Source organism: Cibotium barometz, chromosome 56, assembly GCF_041138505.1.
Source record: "Cibotium barometz isolate CiBa-2024 chromosome 56, ASM4113850v1, whole genome shotgun sequence".
Taxonomy (NCBI): domain Eukaryota; kingdom Viridiplantae; phylum Streptophyta; class Polypodiopsida; order Cyatheales; family Cibotiaceae; genus Cibotium; species Cibotium barometz.
Window position 1 is genome coordinate 8,667,737 of NC_141101.1, and position 23,543 is coordinate 8,691,279.

General features: G+C 43.7%; 1 protein-coding gene across 8 annotated transcripts; it reads left to right on the forward strand.

Annotated features, from left to right (window-relative positions):
• The first annotated feature begins 995 nt into the window (after positions 1 to 995).
• Positions 996 to 22,668, forward strand: LOC147606857 (uncharacterized). 8 transcript variants are annotated; one of them, XM_086791389.1, is made up of 12 exons: positions 996 to 1,397; positions 16,144 to 16,739; positions 16,852 to 16,899; positions 17,023 to 17,076; positions 17,254 to 17,358; positions 17,444 to 17,647; positions 18,940 to 19,025; positions 19,118 to 21,096; positions 21,184 to 21,242; positions 21,331 to 21,790; positions 21,879 to 21,966; positions 22,061 to 22,668. In XM_086791389.1, exons 2-10 carry the CDS (start codon positions 16,212 to 16,214, stop codon positions 21,592 to 21,594), a joined length of 3,327 nt encoding a protein of 1,108 aa, XP_086647515.1. In that variant the 5' UTR covers positions 996 to 1,397; positions 16,144 to 16,211; the 3' UTR covers positions 21,595 to 21,790; positions 21,879 to 21,966; positions 22,061 to 22,668. The 8 variants fall into 8 exon arrangements, with proteins under 8 accessions (XP_086647515.1, XP_086647514.1, XP_086647517.1 ...); XM_086791388.1 differs by having other exon boundaries at positions 21,882 to 21,966; XM_086791391.1 differs by having other exon boundaries at positions 21,334 to 21,790.
• The last annotated feature ends 875 nt before the right edge of the window (positions 22,669 to 23,543 follow it).

Sequence of the window (23,543 nt, forward strand, 5' to 3'; positions counted from 1 at the left end):
GTAGCAGAGCTTGGTGTCCTTATATGCCATCTTTGCACTGCAAAACTTGTCAACACACATTTTATTCAATAGACAAATATAGGGTAGAGGGGCAAGTAAAGGGAAGGTGTCAGTACTGGGTCGCTGCCCCCCTATAAAGCACGAAAAGGTCCAACGTAGTGTGGGTAAACTCATTATTCAAAATTTTGATGAGGTGACACATATTCATTGGCTGTAATTGGTTTTTTTGATGTGCCTTCATTCTCCCACTTGTGTGCCCTTAAACTGCACACACACACACACACACACACACACACACACACACACACCCCACCCCCCTTCTCCAATACTGGCAAGTACAATGAAAGAGTGATGTATTTTTACGATAGATTTTAGATCGTACCATCTGAGTGATTCAGAATATCAAATTAGATTTTGAAGCTGGTAAAAGATTATACCTTTGGGGTGCCATAATATCAGCCCTCTATCCTAGTTGAGACCAACACTCATGCACCCTAAGGCTCAAGCACCTCTGGGGTGGTTTCATGATGTTGTAGGGGGTGTTTTGTGTTTTGCGTGTTTGTGTGTGTGTGTGTGTGTGTGAGAGAGAGAGAGAGAGAGAGAGAGAGAGAGAGAGAGAGAGAGTTACTTTTAGATGATGGGACTTGAAGTAAAGGTGGCAAATTGAGCTTAAATAATAAACAATCATTATTTAACAAAGCATGTTGCTAGTTAGCAAGTTTCTTACAAAGTCATGGTTATTGGCCTTTAGGAGGCTACACTTAGAGCTCTTTCACTACATTAAGGCAGCATAGTTGGCAAATTGTGTTTAATGGTGCTTGAGCCTTAGGGTGGATGAGTGTTGGTCTCAACTAGGATAGAGGGCCGATATTATGGCACCCCAAACCCTAAAGGCTTTTACGTCAAATAAATATCTTATGGAAGGTCCCAGAATCTAAAGCCCAAAAAGTGACCTCACACTTTTATATGGTTGTGTGTGTGGGGGGAACGGGGAGATTTTGAACGTAGAAGAATATTCCGGCGCATTTGTCGTCAGCTGGGCTTGACGGCATCGTTCCAGCTGGCAGGCGGCTAGGGCCATCACAACATGTGGTGCTGCACTTTGCACGCTTGATCATCTTCTCAATAGATATTTTCAGCTTCTTACTGTGTAAACTGTCGGAACCCTAACTTGCTGACGAAACGTTAACTTGCTTGACGGAACCCTAGCCCGTGGTGTCTTTGCCTAGCTCCGTTGAAAATCAGTCTGCTGCGCCTAGCGGCTGCCTGTTCAGCTGAGCTGTTTTCGAGTTGGTTGACCGAACCCTAGCATTTGCGGGCGCTTTCGTGGTGGAAACCTAGCTTCTCCGGCAAAGTCAGCAGGGCTTTTCGAGACTGGGCTTGCTAACAGCACTCAGGTAAAACTTGCCGTCCGTTGTTTGCTTCTGGATGATATCCAGCAGTTGTCACTGAGTGTGAGTGCTAGGTGTTCTATTGTGTATGTATATGTGGGTGCTTTTTGATTCTCTTACAGTGATAGCTTTACTGGATTCCTCTTGGTGTTCTGTGTTCTTGTTAATGGCTTGGTTCAATGATTAGAGAAGATTGTCTGTCAATGAAATGACCATTTGTTAAGAAAACCTACATTACTTCAAAGCCTCTATGAGAGACATGGCACGTGTATGGTGCGTCTTGAATCTATGGCCTGGTACACATGGGCAGCTACACTGGGTCGATATGGCTGTTCGTTCCACATCCACTGGCCAAGAATGCTTGCCACATGAGACCTTCCACCATGCTGCAGCTTCCCTCGATGCCTGTAGCTCGGGAAGCAGCAGCAGGCAATTTTCCTGCAGGGTTCAGTAAAATATTTTATTTTTGATGGCCATGGAATGGTTGATAGTATACAGACTGGACTATTGTGCTGATGGTTGAAATCCCAAAGTTTTCAAACTTATAAGTATAGAGGCTGCCTTGTCTTTACCAAAGGAATTGCTGTGTTTGGATAGGTTTTTGACTTGCATTCACCAAGATCTATGGGCCGATTGTTTCTTTTAGGGTAAGTAGCAATGTATCTTGCAGTTTCTTCAGAACAAGGTTATGTTAGCATGATGTGGCATAGGACAAGGCTAGCACGTATTGGCATGTAAACCCCTTTAGCATGGTAAGGAAATGTTGATTGCGGGGAAGTACCTCAATTAGCAAGTCAAATAATAACTATCTGTGGAAAAAGATGAGCAAGACTACTCCTGCTCTTTAGTTCACGGTAGATGCTGCCACCTAGTTCCTACCCATTTTTTCATTGCACACCATCGTCTGATTCAGATTGTAAAATTGACGTTACCAACCTATTGTGTGAGATGACAGAACCTCATTTCGCATCTTCTTCCAGTATTCACTGAGGTATGAAGGATTCCTTTTGAAGGAGGTTTGGAGTTTATAAGAAAGAAGCCGGAGGGTCACACACTTCTCCTGGTTGATAGAGCTAGGCAGATTGTCAGTGAATTAGTAGGGAGGTGTTCCAGGTGTGTTTTACTGGATTGCCTCAGATATGGTTCCCCAACAAAGTGTGTTCAGCACTGCATACAAGGTTGTGTATTGGCCAGAAGATTTTCTTGGCAGGTCCCCCTTAAGTAGGGGGACACCGATTGATCATTCTTTAGTAATAGTAATTTCTTGGAATTTCGTTTTGTAGTGCAGGTGCCCATTGTTACTTTTGCAGTAGGTATTGGAAGAGAGTGTTGGGGGTTTGACTGCATGTAAGGTTTGAAGATTGTTCTGTACTACATGAAGGTTTGAAGATCTTTCTATGTAGATGTCACTACAAGCATTGGGGCCTTGTAAGCGGTGAAGGTATCCCAAGAGAGAGCAACCGGCTAGGTAGGATCAAAGAGATCCATATAGAGAATGAATTTTTTGTAGGTGCAGGACCTTATCTTTTTCACTCAATCAAACATATTAGATGAATGACTTATGGCATGGGCATTGACATCACTGCCTACTTCACATGCACGTATATCTTATCCACCTAAGGTTGGGTTCACACACATAAGTGAGTGTGGGCTATTCACACACACACACACATACGGGTACACAAACAATCGTATACGCACATGTATACGAGGCTCCAAATATGCAATAACCCCTCTTCGGAGCGAAGGTGGAAGTGTGATGAGAAACTTTTACTAGGTAGGAATACACATGCTCCATCTTTGGTCTGAACTTGGCATGTTCTAGTTGTAGGTTCAGAGGCTCATGTAACTTGGCTGATGGCTTGGAGGTTGGTGAGCTTGGCCTCAACCGGATCAGAGGCTCAACACTAGCATGCCTTAGAGGCTTATCATGCTTGGCTCAGAGGTTCATGAAGCTTGTTCCCAATCTAGACTCAAGAGGCTAAGGTAACATTGTGAGTTAGTGGTCCATGTCTTACATTGGTTTCAATCACAATATCCCCCCTTGCTTTAAACAGGGGTAAACAAGAATCAAGGAGCATTACAAACATATAAGAGAAAAACACATACAATGACTTTTTTTTCAGATTTTAGGGGACATCTTGGACAAAGAACCCTTGACGCATACACATAAAAATTAAACGCTCAAAATTTCGAGGTAGATTCCCCCCTCAATGCCGGTGATGTTGTCGTTTTTGTGATGGTGTTTCCAAGCAATCATTGCTTGGGATCCACACAATGATGAGATACTCAATGATTTAAGAATCCTTTGAGGGCAGCTTGGTATAGATGGAGGCTATTTATATGTTTTTGGATTGTGGGGAGATATCTCCTCGATGTCTGAATCCTTGCTTGGATTGTTGGGAACTCTTCATATTCCTGAATGTCACCATTCGAGTGTCTTTTTCAAAACAAAGGATCCATTGTGTATGTTTTTCTTTTCATAATGGAAACTTCCATTTTGTAAACTTAGTTCACATAGGCCAAACAAGTAGCTGGATGTAGGCACACTAGGTAGCCATGTAGGCAAGCGATGGGTAGCTGAAATGTAGGTCAAGTAGAGTATATGAAGTCCGGCAACTATTGGATCCTTGGTTGAGCAGGCTGAATTGTAAAAAGGATCATAAAATATTCATGGCTCCTCCCCACACAATCATCATCCAATATTCAACCTTCACATTAAGATGAGTTGCCAAAGCAAGAGCTAAGTGTGCATTTGAAGGTAGAATTCAACACACACCTCGATCTAGATGTGAGTTGGGGCTATGTGTATGTTGAACGAGGTCTCTTAAGTCAATGACATGGATCTCGATTGTCTAGATATCCCAATTGAGATCACTAAGTGGCATTGATGTGTGGTAATGACATGGATCTCGATCGAGATACATGATCAATCCTGGGGCTGTTGGTGTGGTTGGTGATGCTTGGGATCTCGATTGAGACTAGGCTTTTGGCTCGGGGGACATGTGTCATGCTACATACATTTGTGAGTGTTAATTATCTCGGACGAGATACCCCGCTCCCACGACCTTGGCCCCTTGTGGTGGATGTCCTATTTTCCTAGAGAACGGCTGAAAGTGATTACCCCTGAGAGTGGGAAAAAGTGATCACCCAGTAATCGAAACTAACCATCCTTACCATGCATTGTCACCATTTGGCCACCCAATTGGTCCACCCACACTTTTCATTATGTATATACATTGGACTGACGTCCATGGTTGTTATGCAGGGGATTGATGCCACCCATGTGATACTGGGGATATGGCTTTCCGTTGGGACTTGTGCCTGTGGTAGATGCTCCGAAACATGTTGCATGCGTGAAGCCTTGCTGTACTTATCCACAGCCCTAAGCTTGATTAAGAACAAGATGCTAATTAAAAATGAAGATAGAGGAGAGAGAAGAAGAGAGAAATTGGTTTTAGGGTTTTCTGCATTTCATATGGTATAAAAAGGTTGATGAAATGCTTATACATGGCCAGTTAAGGCCTCCGAACCTCCGTTGTGAGGAGGGTTCGTGAAACGTTCCTCCTGGTCCAAGACCATTTTCACAAGCTCCTCCCAGGTTATGGTGCTGAGCCTGCCACTCGTAATCAACAAGGAATAGAAAGCAGAATACTGACCAGGCAAGTGGGACAGTAAAGTGATGGCCATGTCTTCAGATGATATCTCTTTCCTAGCTTGTAGGACTTCCTGCTGAAGGGCGTGCAGCTTGTTAATGTGTTCCCGCATCGTCGAAGACTTTGCAGGGTTCATAACCTGCATCTGCACTTCCAAGGAGATCCATTTCATGGGTGATACCTTGTTATACAAAGAAGCCAAGTGCTCCCATATGCCTCTCGCTAGCGTCATGTGCTTCACATGATTGATCACTTGTGGTGTGCAGTTGAGGAAAATAAATGACCGGACCCTGGCGTTGACACGATCCCACATGTGTGCCTGTGCCTCGCGGTCCTTCCTCGTCGACAGTAACTCCCCTTCCTCTGCTTCCGGCCGTGGAACTCCAATGATGATAAAATCAGCAAGGTCATATGACTCCAACACCGACTCCATCATGACCTTCCAGATGTCGTAATTGGACCCGTCCAACTGACGATCCACTGGGAACGTGGGGAGAGTCCAAATCTTCACGTGCTTCTCAGCCATCTCTAGTAAATCTGCCATCGTGGAGAGTAACCTGAAAGGGTGGGTGGGTGGGGAAAAAAAATCCTGTAAACCTGCAAGTGGCTGTCCAGCACCTTAGCCCGCCTTCCTCTTGCACCTTCTCTTCCCGTACAGCCCAAAACAGTCCACCAATCAGCAGCCTAACGCTCCCCCTCTTGCTCAGAAAAACTCCCGAGATCTATCTCGAGCCTAGGGCTCTGATACCATGTCAAAATATGCAGCGGAAATGATAACCAAACTTGGGTAGACAAGAGCAAGTAGACTGCAGAAAATAAACAGCACAAGAAACACAGAGAGATAGGTGTGTAAACTCTTCTCTATACACAAGATCCCGAGAAAACTGAATGAATAAGTGGTGGGGGCAAGGGGCCTATATATATGCCCCTGGGAGAGCAGTCGGCCAGCATAAAAGATGCCCACGACTACATAAATGCAATCGGCCAGCAAAAGAAGTGTCCACGACTGAGTGAAAGCAGTCGACCAGCAGTCCAGTAGCCCACGCATCACCTGTGTGCAGTCGGCCAGCCCCACAGGACTGCTGTTGGGACAGTCGGCCAGCCCTGGAGTGCTCCTGCCACCCTCTGGCAACCCTCCCCACCACTAGAAAAAATGGGAAAAAATAGGGAAAAATACGGGGAGTTGAGGAAAAATGATAAAACACCTTATACAGGGCGGGCACACCCACAACGGAGGCCCTGGTGTATAAATATAGACAGGAGATGACTTCTAACATTAGACCCCTACACATGCTTCTATTGAATGCTAGACTTGCTACAATGATGAATGAACTAATGTATTGCTGAAAATGATGACTTATGCTATTATACATGTAGAGGATGCTCGTTGACTAGCATATACTGTTATCGGCTAGATCTTGGACATGAATTTAAGGATTAAATCCCATAAATGCTACGCATTCTTTACTCTTGCCCAGTGCCCACATACCCAATGGCCTTCACCTAGATGTTGCCGCTTGTTGCTTTGGACGACATGTTGGGTGCTGACGATTGTTATGTTGGCTGTCTCGACAGGGTTTAATGCCCCTCATGGTGATGATGATGTTGTTGTTGATGATGGTGTTGATGATTTTGATTTTGATGATTTCCTTCATGCTGTCCTAACTCGAGGATTAATGCTGTTCATGCCAAGGATTAGCCATGGCACGAGCGTGCATCTGACATCCTCTCTTGCCAAACTTGATGACGGGGTGGTTCCTGTCACGTGCATAGTGTGTATCTACCGCGTGCTACATGCACGCAAGACTAGCTTCGAGGTTTGGGGAAGCTTGGAGCTAGGCAGGCTGATTGGCGAGCTGAGTTAGAGATAGACTAATGGGCGGGCACCCAAGTATGGACGGGCGGGCGCCCAAGTGTGGATGCTCGATGACCGGCCAAGAGCCTATAAAAGGGTGGCCAAGGTTAGTCATTAGTCATAGAGAGATTTGCGAGATTGTGAGAGCTCTATGGTCTGGAGCCTGGATCTAGTGCAGACGTGCACCTGCTTTATGCAGCTGAGGTCGGCAGCAATCGCGAGGTCCGCGAGGGTAGCTTCGTGGTGGTATGGGACGCTGCGAGGTAGAGATTAGTCGGTACGTCAACGCAGTTAGCTCAGCTCATGGCTCGGTGGGGACAGCCAAGTCTGTGGGCTTGCCCATGGCTGTCATGGTTGGGTGGTGAGTCAGGCCTGCACCCCCTTCTTGTTTGTTTGTTTGTTTGCAGGTTTCGAGTCTCGAACTAGGAGCGTTCTACGACGAGATCCTATGGGGATTTGACAGTGGTATCAGAGCGTGCCTCGTGAACGAGCAAGTTGGTAGGTAGAGACGATGAGGTCGAAGAAAGGTATGTGTTCAAGAAGCTTGTTGTTTTGTTTATGCATGCTGCTGTTTTTTTCAGATAGTATGTTGCTTTTTCATCAAAGAAACCCGTGATGAGGATGTAGGTAGATAGTAGGGTTGTTTTGCTTTGCAAGAAGAAGGCTGAAGATGCTCGTGCAGTCGCATGAACAAGTCGTGTGAGAAAACAGAAAAAAGAAGAAGCATGTTTGCTTTTGGTTGAATGCGAGTGAGAGAGCGAGCGAGAGATGCGAACGATGGGGATCGTTGGCGTGTTGGTCGTGGGCTACCGGAAGCAGTAGGCGCAGGCGTGTAAGCGGTCAGGCCTACGCAGGCGGCCAGGCTGGCAGTCGGCTAGGCCTACGTAGGTGGCCATGCTGGGAGGCGCCTAGGCCTACGTAGCCAGGTGACCACGCCTGTGCAGGCAGCCAAGCCCAGGCGTAGGCTGGCGCAGGCCACCTGAGAGAATGCAGGCGTCGGTAGAAACATAGAAGACAGCTGCAGGTGGGCGATGGCAGCCACGCAGGCGTTGGAAACGCTAATTCCAAAAAAAAAAAAACCAAAAAAAGCATTCACGCCAAATTCGTTGCTTTCGTTTTTAAAAAAAAAGATTAAACTAAAAAAAAAAGAGTTTAAAGGTCCCTAAGGTTTAAAGATTTTTTAAATATTTTTTTAAAAAAGAGAGCAGAATATATATATATATATATATATATATATATATACACACACACACACACATATATATATATATATATAAAACACAAAAGCCAAAGCTCAAGCTGCTTTTGGGGAAGGTTATATAAACCCCTTAAGTGGGCTTCTTGCCACACATCTCTCAAGTTTTCAAGCTCTCAAGCTCTCAAGTTCTCTAGTACTTTTCTTGTGCAAGATCGAATTTTCTCTCCACTTGCCCTCTTCAAGTTGTCAAATCAAGAATCCGAGTTGGAGTCCCTTGTTGAACGCGAAGGCTTGTCGGCTACGGAAGATACCGATGCCGATCTTTTTGACGATTATGTGTCAAAATCTGATTTCCAAGAGTTTAAAGTAGCTCTCGAAGCTTCTTCTTCGGAACGTCAGGCACAAATCGCCGCCCAGATGCAAGCTTTGCAGAACTCCATCTTTCTCTTGACCACTACCCTATCTACTCTTTCGGGTATGGATACCTTGGCCCCTGCGTTAGGCCCCAACATTACTCCGGAACAGTTCGGGAGCGAGCATAAGTAGTGTACCAAGGAGATCGTGGACACTTGCCTACATAAGTGGTAGGTCCATTTTCAGTTTTAGCAGCAGGTTTTCTCTCAGGCAAAGCTTTGCTGATTTCAATCCTAAGCCATCGACTTGGGCACAATTTGAAGACGTCTTCAAGAAAGAATTCCTCAAGAAAGAGGATGATTATGATGTTGCCCGGATTACCGCTTTGACCATGACCACGCAACACCTCACTTATGAGGTCTATCTCTAGAAGTTTAGGGACTTGCAGATGAAAGCTACAAAGATGGATCCCACTACTCTTTTGGGGTTCTTTGTAGCTGGTTTACCAGACTCATACGGTTTACAAGTTAAAAACAATAAATGCAAAACATTGGACGAAGCCATTCATTTAGCTCGTATCTATGATGATACAATGGTCTCTTCCAAGTCTAAACCCGTTACAGTAGGGGAACAAGCATAAAAGAAAGTTCTCTGCATCTATGGCTAACACGGCTGAAGGAAAGTCTTCGGACCAACCTTCGAAGAATCCAAGTTCGACTCAGCAAAGAAGAAATGACCCCTTAAGGCTTTGAAGCTCAAGAAGGAGAGACGTTGTTTTATCTGCGAAGAAAAAGGACACCTGCGTAACGAGTGCTCGAAGCAAAAGAGTACAAAGACCAACGCAGGACCTAAGCCAAAGGCAGCTATCCAGTTGTCTTTGACAGGTACGTTAGTTATTGTACTTTCTCGCCCTAGTACATGTTCTGATTGTCTATTCAACTCTAAAGTTTTTGGCTTGCATGATCTTCTCCGAGTTTATGAAGAAGTGAATGACCATAGAATCCACATTTTTCTAGACCCTGGCAGCTCACACAATTTTGTTAACTACAAACTTGTGTAGAAATTGAGTCTCGATACGACACCCAGCGATCATATCTATGAGGTACGCCTACTTTGCGGGAAGGCAAGTATGGGATTGAAAGATGGAGATGTTGCTAATCCGGATTCAAGACTACAAAGATACTCTGGAATGCTATGTTATGCACCTAGATGCTATGTTATGCACCTAGAACATGTAGACTTGTTATTAGAGATTGAGTGGTTTAAGACTCTTCAAGTTCAGATTGATTGGTCTAGTCATATTTTTCTTTTCAACATAAGAACACCCAATATGGTATTTTGGAAATATAATGGATTCTTCTTTGTATACCGCTTTCCATTGTGTATTGATTTCACTTCTTCATTTCTCATACCTTCCATGGATGTCAATGAATTAAGTGTATTTGAAAGCAAAGAATTACAGAAGATACTTGATTCGTTTCAAGATGTATTTTCTAAGTAACTGCCATCAGGTTTACCACTTGAAAGGGCAGTAGATCATCGCATTGACTTGATCCCTGATGCTCATCTTGTCAGTATTCCACCTTACAGGATGAGCCAAGTTGAGGAAGATAAGTTGGCTAAACAACTTGAAGACTATTTGAGGATGGGTCAGATCCGTTCAAGTAAATCACCTTGGGGTGCACCTGTGTTGCTTAGGAGAAAGAAGGACAACACTTGGAGAATGTGTATAGATTACGAGAGATTGAACAAGCTGACAATTAAGAACCGTTATGCTCTCCCTAGATCAGATGACCTGATTGACCGGTTAACAGGAGCGAAATATTTCACGAAGATAAATTTTACGTACTGGCTATCACCAGATACGTATTCATGAAAGGCATGTCGAAAGAACCGCCTTTCAGACTAGGTATGGCCATTACGAGTTTCTCGTATTACCTTTTGGGTTAACCAATGCTTCAGCCACTTTCCGGCAAACGATGAACGATCTTTTTCGTGAACATTTGGGAAAATTTATGGTGGTGTTCCTGGATGATATTTTGATATATAGTCGTACTCTTGAGGATCATATTAGATACCTCACGATTATCTTATCTATTTTAAGACAGAATCGACTATATGCTAAATTAAGTAAATGTGAGTTTTTTATGACAGACATCATTTACTTGGGACACAAGATCACTAGGGATGGATTCAGCATTGACTATGACCGAGTTCAGAAGGTTCTGGACTGGCTTATACTACGAATAGTGAAACAACTTCGTTCTTTTCTCGGTTTTGTTGTTTTTCTTCGAAAATCTGCGCGGGAGTACTCTCAGCTCACACTACCAATGACCGACTTGTTGAAAGGTCGTGGACGTAAGTCAAATCAGTCTATCACTTGGAATAACGATTTGGATATGGCCTTCAGACTTTTGAAAGATAAAGTCAAGGAAGCATCTTTCTTAGCATTACCCGATCCTAGTCGGCTTTATGTTCTTGAAACTGATGCTAGTGACTATGCCATCAGGGTTGCTTTATTTCAAGATGGTAGACCTGTTGCTTTTGAAAGTAAAAAGCTAGACGACACTCAATCTCGTTAGCCAACCCTTGAGAAGGAGCTTTATGCTGTGATTCATGCTCTCAAGGTTTCGAGACATTATTTATATGGCTCGAAGTTTGTGGTATTGACTGATCATCAGTCAATCAAGTATGTGTGTGATGCGGATGATTTGAGAGGAAGGAAAGCTCGTTGGACTGAGTTAATGCAAGATTTTGATTTTGAGATTCGTTATCGAAAATGGGTCCATGAATAGTGTTGCAGATGTGCTTAGTCGAATTAGAGAGGTGAATACTTGATCGAGATTTCTACTGACTTATTTCAGTCATTGAGAGGGCTTTGCAAGACTGATAGTTATTTTGGTCCATTTTGGCAGAAGATCTAGGACGGGAGCTTATTGATTGACCAAGACTTGATGATTGAACAACCTACCATTCAGGTTGCAGGAGGCCAGTGGATGATTCGGAATGGTTTACTATTTCGTAATGACAAAATTTGTGTATCACAGATCTCGGACATTCGGTCCCAGATTCTTAAGGAGTGTCACGACGCCTCTTCTGCTGGACACCTTGGGATACACAGGACGCTATCATTAGTAAAACACGCTTCTTATTGGCCAAAGATGAAAGGGTATGTAGAAGATTATGTTCTCAAGTGTCAAATTTGTCAGGCAAATAAAGCTGAACGCTTTAGACAGGCTGGGTTGTTTCATCTTTTGCAAATCCCAGGTAATAAATGAGAAAGTATTTCCATGGATTTATTATCGGATTGCCAAGAGCACATCAAGGTTACGATTCTATTTGGTTTGTGCTAGATCGCTTGATAAAAATGGCTAGATTTTTACCGACCCGAAAGACTATTACAACTACGCAATTAGCACGGCAGTTTATCGAGCAACTGTTTAGACTGTACGGGTTACCGCAGGACATAGTCAGTGATAGAGACTCCTATGTTTACGAGTGATTTTTGGAAACTTGTTTTTGAGAAGTTGGAAACAACTTTGAATTTGAGTTCCTCAGATCATCCTTAATCTGATGGCCAGACAGAAAGAGTGAATCAAATTTTGGAGGATATGCTTCGAGCATATGTATCTGAAAGACAGAGTTCGTGGGAGGATTATCTTCCTTTGTTAGAATTTGCATATAACAATACTAAGTATACGAGTACAGGTTTGTCCTTTCATGCTTATGTATGGTTTTCAACCTAGATCACCTGTTATATTAGAATTCTCAACACTTCAGCATGATGCAGCACGTAATTTCTTGCAAGATATGCAAGAAATGTTACAAGTTGCGAAGGACATTCTTCACATACACATTCACATCCATTCTTCACATACTCATCCATATCCATTCTTCACATACACATTAGAGGTCCTCAAGACCGAGACAGATTTTATTCTAATAGACATCGTTCCCCTAGAGAGTTCTCTGAAGAAACGATGGTGTATTTGCGAGTTCCGAAAGATTCCGAGACTTTACGGACAGGTCGATCTTCGAAATTATCCCCTAGATACTGTGAACCATTTCGTATTACACGACGGATCGGTTCAGATGCATATGAATTGGATTTGCCTTCTCATGTTAAAGTTCATCCTGTATTTCATGTCAGTAGACTTAAGGAAGTATTGGGTGGAACAGACTAATTAGTTACTCCTCAAGAATCATAGATGTCGAGGACATGACATTTGTTCCACACGAACTTTAAAAGACATTGACTACTCTTCAGAGAGATAACCTGTCCCGACCCTGTGTTTTTCTCTGGACAAGATGCAGGTGTGCACGGGGACATGGTGGACAGTGTGAATGGCATCAGGTGGGAGTCAAAAAGGGAGCCCATGTGTGGACAACCCCATGTGTGAAAAGATTTTAGCTTAAAAGGTTTAAAAACCTTTAAAATCATTTTTAAAGCCCTTCATTAAAGAAAAACGTGGCCCATATGCTATTTTGGGGCCACGTGTGCTTTTTGGGAAGAAGAGGGGCTGGCAGGCAGAAACAGGCGCCTATCTCTTGAGGAAGCATGTGCTTTTGGAAGAAGGTTGTCTGGCTGCTGCGCAACAGTACACACAGGTACAAGTCGGCAGCGTGGAAGAGAGGACAGTTGGGCAGTGGCTGATCTGAGCGTGGGGCTCTCCCCCTTCCTAGTGAAAAGCTGCGCAGGTAAACAGGGCATGAGAGGCTCTCTTTTGGAAAGAGGGGACTGCAGGAGAAACAAGGGCGTACGTGTGGGGACAGCTAGTATTGCTTTCTCTCTCTTTCTCTCTCTCTCTCTCCCCCTCTGCTGAAGAGTAGACAAGGGTTGGTTTCTCTTGACACAAAGGTGGACAGAGGCTGGTTTTCCATGAACATAGACATCATGTCGATGGCGTTCATCTGATGGAACTTTCAGCTTCTCTTTGCTTTGGATTCGGGACTGTTTTGGGACAGTTTATGGGCTGTTTTTGTTTGGTTGCAAATTTAGCTATGTGCTTGGGTTTTTGGCTGCAAGTACAGGTCATTTGGTTATGTTTCTTGGCATGGAAGCTCGCATGGCTGCGTGCTCATGGAGCAGATTGTTTTCTTCCTGCTAGAAAGGAACAGTGGGACCTACAGTTATGGGCATCTCTATGTTGCCAGATGTTTCATGAGGGAACAGGTAACTAGATGTATGGAAACAGGACAGAAGTTTCAAAGGGAAACATGCCTAAGGGTTTCATGTGGAAACAGGTCGTAGGTTTCTCGAGGAAACAATGTTTTTGGGTTTCTCCAGGAGATAGGTCACATGCAGGCAGAAGGTACAGGAATGGACACATGTTTGGTACAGCCTTGCTACTGACAAGACAGGGGACAGGGAATCCATGACAGAGATGGATAGTACCCTTGGAAGGTAGAGAGGGTTTGTACAGGTGTGTCGACTGTATGGTATGCTGTGCTGTGATACTCTTTTGAGAGACAGTTTGGGAGTCTGTGTTGTGATGCAGAAGCACTGGATGTGTCAGGGTGTGATGCTGTTCATAGTGTGAGAGGATGGTTGTGGCAGCCTTGATCATGGGAGAAAGCTTCTGTATGCAGACTCAATGTGAGAGTCTTTCGATGTGAACAATGGCTGGATTTATTTGTGGATGCCGTGTGGACAAGAAGCCAGATGCAGGTTCTTTGCAGGCTTCAGGAGTTCTACTGGGACGGCTGAATTACCAGCCTTATATTGTAATCAAAGCTCTTTTAATCAATTAAAGAAATATCGCAAGGGGCGCCACTGCGATTTGGGGCCAATCGGTGTCCGTGTACTTTTTGCAGGAGCACTCTAGCTCCCCCTGTTTGTTTTCCTTTTCTAGGTCCTCAATGGTGTTGAAGTGTTATATGTGCGAGTGTTTGTTTCACCGCCCTTTGCTTTCTGAAGGCCGGTTTACAAGGTTCCGTTTGCCGGGACACATCGTCGACTTTCTCAAGGAGGCGAGTCCGTGGTTGCTGTGGTCGGGACAATCGCCAACTTTCCTAAGGGGGCGCGCTCGTGGTTGTCTCATGAGAGTCTCATCAAAAGCTTCAACATGAGGAAAGTGAAAAGGAAGTGCAGGACACAGTACAGGATTTTGTGTCTTTGCCTATATGAGGTGAAGAGCAAGAGCTGAAGATGAAGCTCAGGAGAAAAGACACCAAGGACAAGAAGTAGTCAGCCAGGAACAAGATGCAGTTGAAGTATTATGGTGCAAAACATTCGACAGTTAGTCACCGGTCGTATCTTCATAGAGGTTTCATGGGTTCGGGGCGTAAGGCTTGCGAGCAGCCCTTAGACTGTTACTTTGGAGTAGGTAGAGCATTTTGAGGAGCATATTGTTTGCGAATGCATATATGTGTCATTGGATATGTTTGTCATATGTAGAATGATGCATGGTTTTGTTTTTGGCTAACACCGTTAACGTGTTTCCATTTGGTTTAGACTTTTGCTGTAGGTTCTGAAGGAACAAGCAAGAGGTGTTTGTCACTTTGGTGTGACGGTATGGCCTATTGTGCAGGATGATTGTTTTATCACCCAGATGCATTGGAAGGCCATTGTTTTTGCCATATGGGGTGTTTTTGCTCATAAGATGCCTTACTGTGCCATTGAGTGCAATCGAGGACGCTTGCCATTTTTCAAGAGGGGGGTATGTCACGACCCTGTGTTTTTCTCTGGACAAGATGCAAGTGTGCACGGGGACATGGTGGACAGTGTGAATGGCATCAGGTGGGAGTCAAAAAGGGAGCCCATGTGTGGACGACCCCATGTGTGAAAGGGGGCAAAGAGATTTTAGCTTAAAAGGTTTAAAAACCTTTAAAATCATTTTTAAAGCCCTTCATTAAAGAAAAACGTGGCCCATATGCTATTTTGGGGCCACGTGTGCTTTTTGGGAAGAAGAGGGGGCTGGCAGGCAGAAACAGGCGCCTATCTCTTGAGGAAGCATGTGCTTTTGGAAGAAGTGGGCTGCAAGGAAGCATGGGGATGAACAGCACGTAGGCTTTGACCCACATCTCTCTGATCAGCAGAGGGCCGAGATTTTAGAGGAGCTTGAGGTTGTGCCCGAGGCATTGTCCCCCCCACCTCCCCCTCCCCCTCCACTTGAGGACCAGCCTATGGAGGACTTCACTGAGGAGGTCACGATTGATCTTCACCCTTTTCAGCCTCTTGCCTAGGCCCTTGAGTCTAGAGTTTCGAGTCTCGACTCTTGCCCCACTTTTTTGCTAGCAATCTTGTATCTTGGCACTTAGTCATTTTGCCTTGAGTGTACACCCTCCTTGGGCCTTTCATTATGCCATTTGGCATTTTTGTTTAGATTGTACACTCACTTTTGTTTATCACGCCATTGGCGCCCCATTATAGTTTTTTGCTAATACGACTATGCATTTCTCCTCTTTTTGGTGCAATTTTGTGCTTAATGTCTTGGTTTCTAAGTGTAAATCAAGTGTGTTAAAAAAAATTCCAAAAAAACAATCGTTTTCAGATTGCCGTTTTTTTCACCGTCCCTGGGACGGCCTTTTGCCCCGTCCCCGTCCCCGTCCCCATCCCGTTCCCCGTCCCCGTCCCCATCCCCGTTCCCGTTCCCTGTCCCATGTTTCTATGATCTAGATAAGTGGTGGAGTGTTTTTGTACGAGAAATTTCATTGACCTTGGCTGACTAATACACGGGCAATGTGTAGGAGGCAGCTGTTAGGAAGAGTGGCTTATCGTTGAAGAAGAGCCAGCACCTGGAAGAAAGGCTTTTGAGATGTCCCTTCACTCGGGTTCAAAGGCTAAAGAGAATCACGAGTCATGGGAAAGCCTATTCAGAAAAACTATGTCTAAGGAACCATTGTTTTCTTTCACAAAACCAGCTGAAAACCCTATTCATTGGATTCACTTCTTGGACCCCTTTGATCAACAGGATACACGCAAGGGCTTGAAGGGTATGAATGTCGGTGGTGGTCACAAGAATGGTTCTGCCTCTGAGAGTACTCCATTATCTAATTTGAGCTCTACTGCTAGCAAGGGATCTCTAAAGGGTGTTCAGGTCTGTGGAGAAAAATTGCCGTCACTCAAGATGCCTGAGGCAGTGGTTGCCCTTGCCCAAGTTGCAGCTAAGGCTTCTGGCGAGTCATTTTTTGGGGGCTCAACCAGCCTCCCTGGTTGGCCGTTGATGCCTTTTTCAAAAGTGCAGATGTTCAAGTGTGAGAAATGCTGTCTGGAGTTCTGCTCACCTACGAATCACAGAAGGCATCTCCGCATGATTCATCGCCGACCTGTAAATGCAGAAAAGGTTTTCTGCTGATATGATGCCAGAGAAACAGTAATATTGGGAGCTTTAGTATGCTCTAGTTTGAAATAGAAATGCTATCGTTTTGATTTGTGGTTATTCTTATCTTTGGCAGGAGGATCTAGATACACAAAGGCAGAAGTTGGCAACCTTCTGGGATAATGTGAGTTGCCAAGTTTATGTTATTCCTGGCTGGGTTGGTTTTACAAACTGTGTAATGTCTTTACAATTATTTTCAGCTGCCTGTGCTCTTTGAAGTGACTTGTTTCTGTTGCTGGTTGAACAGTTGTGTCCAGAGGCTGCCTACAATATTGTTGCAAGCAAAAACCTTGCATTGGAGGTAGAACTAGTCTCATTCACACTAGTGTGTTTCCTATAATTGTCATTTCTGCCAGCTGTGTATTGTTGAGACCAATACTACATGTCTTATCTGTGGGCTTGCTTGCTCCATGAAAGCCTGATATGTGAAGCCCCTAATTTTTACTTTTATGGTATGACCGATGCTCCTTTTATGTAGGATCTGACTGGAGAACGGGTTGCTAGAGCTCTCACCCACCTACTGCAGCAGCCTAGTCTCTTTGCATTACCCCATTCATATGTGAAGGCTGGTGCAATGCTCTTGGTAAGCGTCAAGCCACTGCTTGTATCAACTGAAATTGCTTGTTATGACTGATGTGAACGTTTCTGTCATTGGTGTATAATGGCAGGAACTTGTCCAAAACAAGTCATCCAGGCTACTACTAACATCTTCAGATCTATTCAAAATCCTTGATGGATCAAGTGAGAGAACTTTTCCATCATTTGGGCTGGATGCCATGCATCGGTACATTTTTGAGGGTGAAGCTGGAAAAGTAGGGCTTGAATTAAAGAATCTGGTGGCTTCTCTTGGATTCCTTGTGGAGCACAATCTGGTGAGTACATTCTCAGTGCTGATGACTTCTGTTACAACAGACCGTTGAAACTGCCATATATTAATCTGGGTTAGAAACTTCTGATCATTTCCAATGCAATTATCTGTACGATATTGGGCTTAAGCTTTGCACTTTTTATTTATGCCCCAGTAAAATGCCAAGAAAGGTGCTTTTTAAGCTCTTTCTATGACCATCGTTTCTCTTCAATCATCAGCACAGTAACTGCATATGTCGATTGAATAATTTGTGTGATTCCTGCAGGCAGGTATCCCTTATGACACAAGATTGGGTCAATATATTGCATGTAGACTAAACTTGGAACCAACACCTTCTGCAAGACACTTAATATGGCTAAGGGAAGCTACATTTATGCAGAACTATGAATTTCAGATTTGGGAATAAGTAAACTGTTACATAATGAGCAACGTCTAAAGACATATCTTAGGTTTTTGATTGTACATGAGCCTAAGGAACAAATGCGAAAAGGTCTGTGCCATCATGTAACACCTGTTGGTAGACGCCACATTTCCTTTATCAGTGGATGATCATTTTGGGTTGAGCCACTATTTTGGCATAGCCCTTGCCTTTATGAACTTAGGCAGAAATTTGTTTAAGGCATCAACTTGAAAGCACCTCACAGCTCCTGGCTGGATATATGCTTTCTGAGAGCATTTCATACTCACAGCAAAGAGCATTCTAAAGCTGTGCATTATTTTCTCTCTTAATATAGTGACTTAAGTGCAGCAAACCTGTTCATCTAATCCTTTGCACGCATCTCTTCGCCCTCTCTGTTGTAGAACATCTTGTCTACTCTCTGCTGAGGCCATTTGTAGTTTATGCTAGTTGTAATTTACGCACCTTTTGGCTATGTGGCCTGTGTTTGGGCGTTATTGAGCTCAGGTCTGGTTTTGCAGAACGTGCACTAAGCTGTCTGTCGAATAACATGCTTGTTATACACTTGCTAGAGCTCCGTGATATCTTGGTCTTGAGATTTTATTGTGCACCATCTCTCCTCTTTTAGTGGTGTCTTTGAACCCTGTGCTGCTGTGTTGACTGACATTCTTTCTTTATGATTTTGCACAGCCACTTGTGTATGACAAGAGTGATAAAATGTTAATGTGTCAGTCTATATGGTAATGCGATCTACTTTTCAGGTTTTGATTTATCTGGATACATAGAAAGGCACAACTTTTAAGTCAACAGTCGTCTTAGATATTTTTTTTTGGTAATTGTTCGAAGAAACTGTGTTTTCAGCTCTTGAAGATATGTCAATTGAATATGTGCCTATTTAGGTGAAAGCTTTCATCAATAACAAGGATGAAGAAGCATTGCGATGTCAGACTGCCCTTGTAGAGGAGGAGGTGGCTTCACAAAGAAAGTGAGCATGAAGAAGTGTTTGAGATCTGTCTAAATGATGCTCTACCTTTTGTCACGAGGTTCACTTTATGGTGTTGTTTTGTTTGTGATCAGACGGGCTGAGACTCAGGAGAGGAAACGGCTGAAGAAGATACGCCAGAAGGAGTCAAGAGACAAGGAACTGAAGCCCTCAGATTCAGCTATGTGTCCCCCTTCATCAGACAGTGACTTAGATGAAGGGAATTCCCCAAGAAGTGTAAAGGGAGATGATTTTGGTTATGGTTTGCAGTCAAGACCATCCTCAAACACGTTTGAGAATTTGTACTACAGGCTCGCAAATGAAGAAAGTGACACAGATCATCAGGAGGAGATAGTGTCCACTGAAACATCCAATCTGTGCAAGGATAATGATCTTAATGAAGTGAACCAGGGAGATGTGATCATCACAGGTAGTGAAGTAGGCACAGCACCTGAAGATTCTAAGAGTGGGTCCAAGAAGTCAGCAAAGAATATAGCAGCAAGTAAAGGCAGTTTTGTGGATTCTACAGATGTTCAGAAGTCAGGTGTTGAGCACAAGCAGAAGTATTCTGCTGATTACAGTCTCTCTTCCAGGGGGAAACGCATAGCTGTCCCAAGATATAAAGAGTCGTGGAAACATAGGAAATGGATGGATAGCATGAGTTTCGGAAATTTCTCAAAAGAGTCTCATGCCAATGACACAAACAAAAAGAGCCCTGAGATGAATTTTGAGGACATGGCCTCAGCAAATCCTTCGTGCACTCTTGGGACCATTGTAGAAGTACCCTCTGGCTCCACAGTAAACAAGTCGTTGACTTTTAGGCCCAGGCAGTACCTCACCAGGCCTATCAAAATGAAAAAGTACCAACCTACTTCAGGTATGGGGCATGCTGTCTGGACCAGAAAGGTGCCAAAAAGCTCAACTGCTGTTCCTGAGAAAATGCCTCTCTCTGAGGTTGGATTGCCAAATGGTTTAAGCCAGGACAGTGGTGATTGTGCTGTGCATGCAACTGTAAGCTCCTGTTCAGCTGCCAAGGTGTCAGGTGCTGTCGTGCCTTATGGCATCAGCTCCGGTCCTGGCTCCATTTCTGCTGAAACTTCGTGCCCTACTTTTGAACCCCTTTCTTTGGCTACATTGGATTCTGGTGACAGCCTACCATTGAAAGTAGCAAATATAGTTGACATCTGTGGTTTTCCAAGTCCCTCTTCAGTTTTGCCTTCGGATGATTTGAATCATTGTCTTAAACCTTGTCATGCAGCACATATTCCTGCTACCAGTGCGTCTTGTCACTCTGTTGTTATTGGTTCTGTGAGTGTTTCACTTGTTGATCCCTTGCTTGACCTCGAAAAATCAGGTGTGACAGTCAGTCTGCGCAAGGATGTGGCAGAAGTAATGAAAGAGGTTGATGAAGTGCCTGAGAATAAGTGCACAGTTGAAAAACTGTTCACTGCTGGTAGAACAGATGTCATCAAAGAGTCACTTGGAGCTCTGCATGAGAATGGATTGATTCAGTCTGCGTCTCACAAAGATCCTGAAGGAGATAGGAAAGACTTAAAATTCCCCTCACAGTTGGATCTAGAAGGTAAAGAAAACCATGCACATTACACTAGTCAACCTGGCCATGAGAGGTTCACTAAAGCTACACTTGTGTCAGGTGGAAATCCTAAAGCTGGGAGGATGAAAATGTGGCGACCTGTCAGTGCCATCACCTCTCATAATATCTCCGTTGATTGTTCAGGAATTAGTTGTAGCCCTTCCAATGACGACTTAGGCAAGCCCTCTGCAGCATCTAGTGACACTACTGACACCATGAAATCTGTCCTTCTAAACCAAGTAACTACCGGATGGGAATCTGCTAAAGTTAACTACAGGCATGCTTTGGAAGCAAAGGGTAGATTGAGTAATGGAACCCAAGAAGATATTGGTGTAGCTTCATATGCATATGAGGGAACATCTGGCAGTCTATCAGGCACTGATGTTGTAGCGTTTGCAGCAAGCATGGAGCAGGAAAACAGTTTGGTTAAAGAGGACAGTGCTGCGACATATGAGTCTGTTGCCTGCTTTCTTTCTCAAAGTAAGTATGGTGTCTACTTAGAATCTGTGATTGTATGGCCTAAATATTGTTTGTTATGTCTAGCTGATCTTTCTTCAAATCAAACAGGGTGGACTGATGCAGTTAACGCGTCAGACTCATTGGTTCTATCAGTTGATACAGAAAAGGTAAAGGGTATATGATAAGGGTTTGATACTTGTGCTGGGTTTATGTTTGTGAAGGCTCTACTAAGTGGTCAGTTGGACTTTTTTGCAGCAGTGCCCAAGCAAAAGTTGCAATGGCAGTATTGATGTGCATGGTGAGGTTCTTATAGTCAATCATAAGAATTCGAGAAAGATATCATCCCATTCAGGGAATGATGCTCATATCTTTATGTGGAGCGACAGAAAGTCCTGGCATCGTGGATTACAGAAACATGGCTGCCCAGGCTCTGCTGTGGTTGCCAAAAGGAGGTTCACTGCAAAGGATAGATTGCATTTGACTCCTAAATTTACAGATTACAGATATATACCAAAATAAAGTTTTTTTGGAGGGTGGTTATCTGCAGATTTCAAAATGTTTTAACCCGGCATTTCCACAAGCTTTGTTCAGGCTTCTACAGACTGTGTAGTCTAAGTGAGATGTTTATTAAAATTGTGAGAGGGCAGCAGCAGTGCAGTTGCAGCTCGGCATGCTAGGCTTTTATTGAAGCTGTAACTCAATCAACATGCCATCAGTAGGTTTTTTCTTCTTGAAACTGTTGGCTCTCAGAATTAACTATCAGTTTCTGTTGTCTAAGCATATTTGGTTTTACTGTCTGTTAGCAGGCCTGGCAGGGCAGTCTTTGCCAGTTAAAGCAAGCTGCTGAGCTGGATACCCAGATCAGACTTTCTACCTTCCTTAAATGATCTGGTAAGATTTTGCTACTTGCATGCTGTGAGAAGTTCGTGTGAAAAAGCCACCAAGGCTGTAACAGTCCTATGTTGGCGGGTCTTTGCACTGTCAGGAATGTGTCGATTGAGAGCCAGTGGTAGGAAGTCATGGATATATGTCCTACTACTCTGTAAGTACAAGATATTCGAACTGCATTTCTATTGAAATGCTAACTTGATGAAGCCAAGAAGGTAGACATTTGAAGCCATAGGAGTTGAGGTCAATTGCGGCAATGACATGCTGGTGTCCATTTATCTCACTCCCGATTTGCCCTTGCAAGTTTTTAAAGGGACTTCTTTTCTTGATTCAAGTTGAATATTGACTTGATTGGCCACACCAGGGCCTTGCTTGTGATAGGAAAAGCAGGGGCCTGCATTAAATATGATGACAACGACTATTAACTTGAAGCAGGATTTGGCTGTCTTAGTGAAATAACTTCTAAGGACACACGCAGCCATGACAAAGATTAGGTCAGGAGACTTAGTGTTAAGATATTGCTAAGGCTGACTCTCGAGCTTTATTCTTGGAAGGATAACTAGTCCATCTTGTTATCCCTTCTCCCCCCCTTCACATTTTTTTTTTCTTGTCACCACTGCTCCTTAGCCCTAAATCTAACATGGAAGAACCTACATGTGTATTTTTTCTAGTGAGAATCCACAATCATTAACTTTGTTTTGCTAACATATTCTATCAGTGATGGCGAGGGATCCCAAGAATAGCCTTCATTTATCTGTTGATGCTGCACACCATGAGTGAGAAATGGTTGGCCTTAGTTATTAATGTTGCACTTTAGGATGTTTGCTTCCATTGGGTCAATCCATGCAGCTTTAGGGTCTACGAGAGCCTCATCGGTGTCTTGCAAAAGCAAGATAATAGGAGCTAGTGCCACAGTATGTGCTTTAATATCGTTAGATGAGGTTTGCTCTATCGGAGTCTTGAAATATGTTTGTAAGTACAATGCCGCTATTTCTTAGCTCTGTCCTTGCAATCTCGATAGATATGCTCATATTTTTCTTACTTTCTCTTCTCCACAAGAAGAAGGGTAGTGCCATCTTGTCGGTCTTAACATCGTTGAGAAGAACTCTGTAAACCAATCTCTCTCTCTCTCTCTCTCTCTCTCTCTCCTCCCTAAACACAAGCAAATCTGAGCACAACAACCAACTACTGCTGCGCACAATTGCTAATTGCTACTTTTCCCACCCGTTCGTGCTCTTGGATCAAAATTCCTTCAGGAAATCATATACTGGGAATGCAAACGATGAGGAAAGTGTAATGTACCTAAATGAAGAAGAATTATATCCATTATAGATTAAAATATAATAGAAGAAATTAGCTTCTTCTCATGCACTCAACCACCTTACATACATGCACCCATACGTCTAGTTACTAACTCATCCATGCACGATGAGAGTTATGAGTTATTATAGGTCATGCTCTTTTCGACACTAAGATGTCGGTTGTGAGGAATGATGGTGCATGCAAATTTGCTTTCATATTTTGCGCGTGGGAGTAGGTATGTGTTTCCTCACCAAGCAATTGCTACAACAACTAGCATT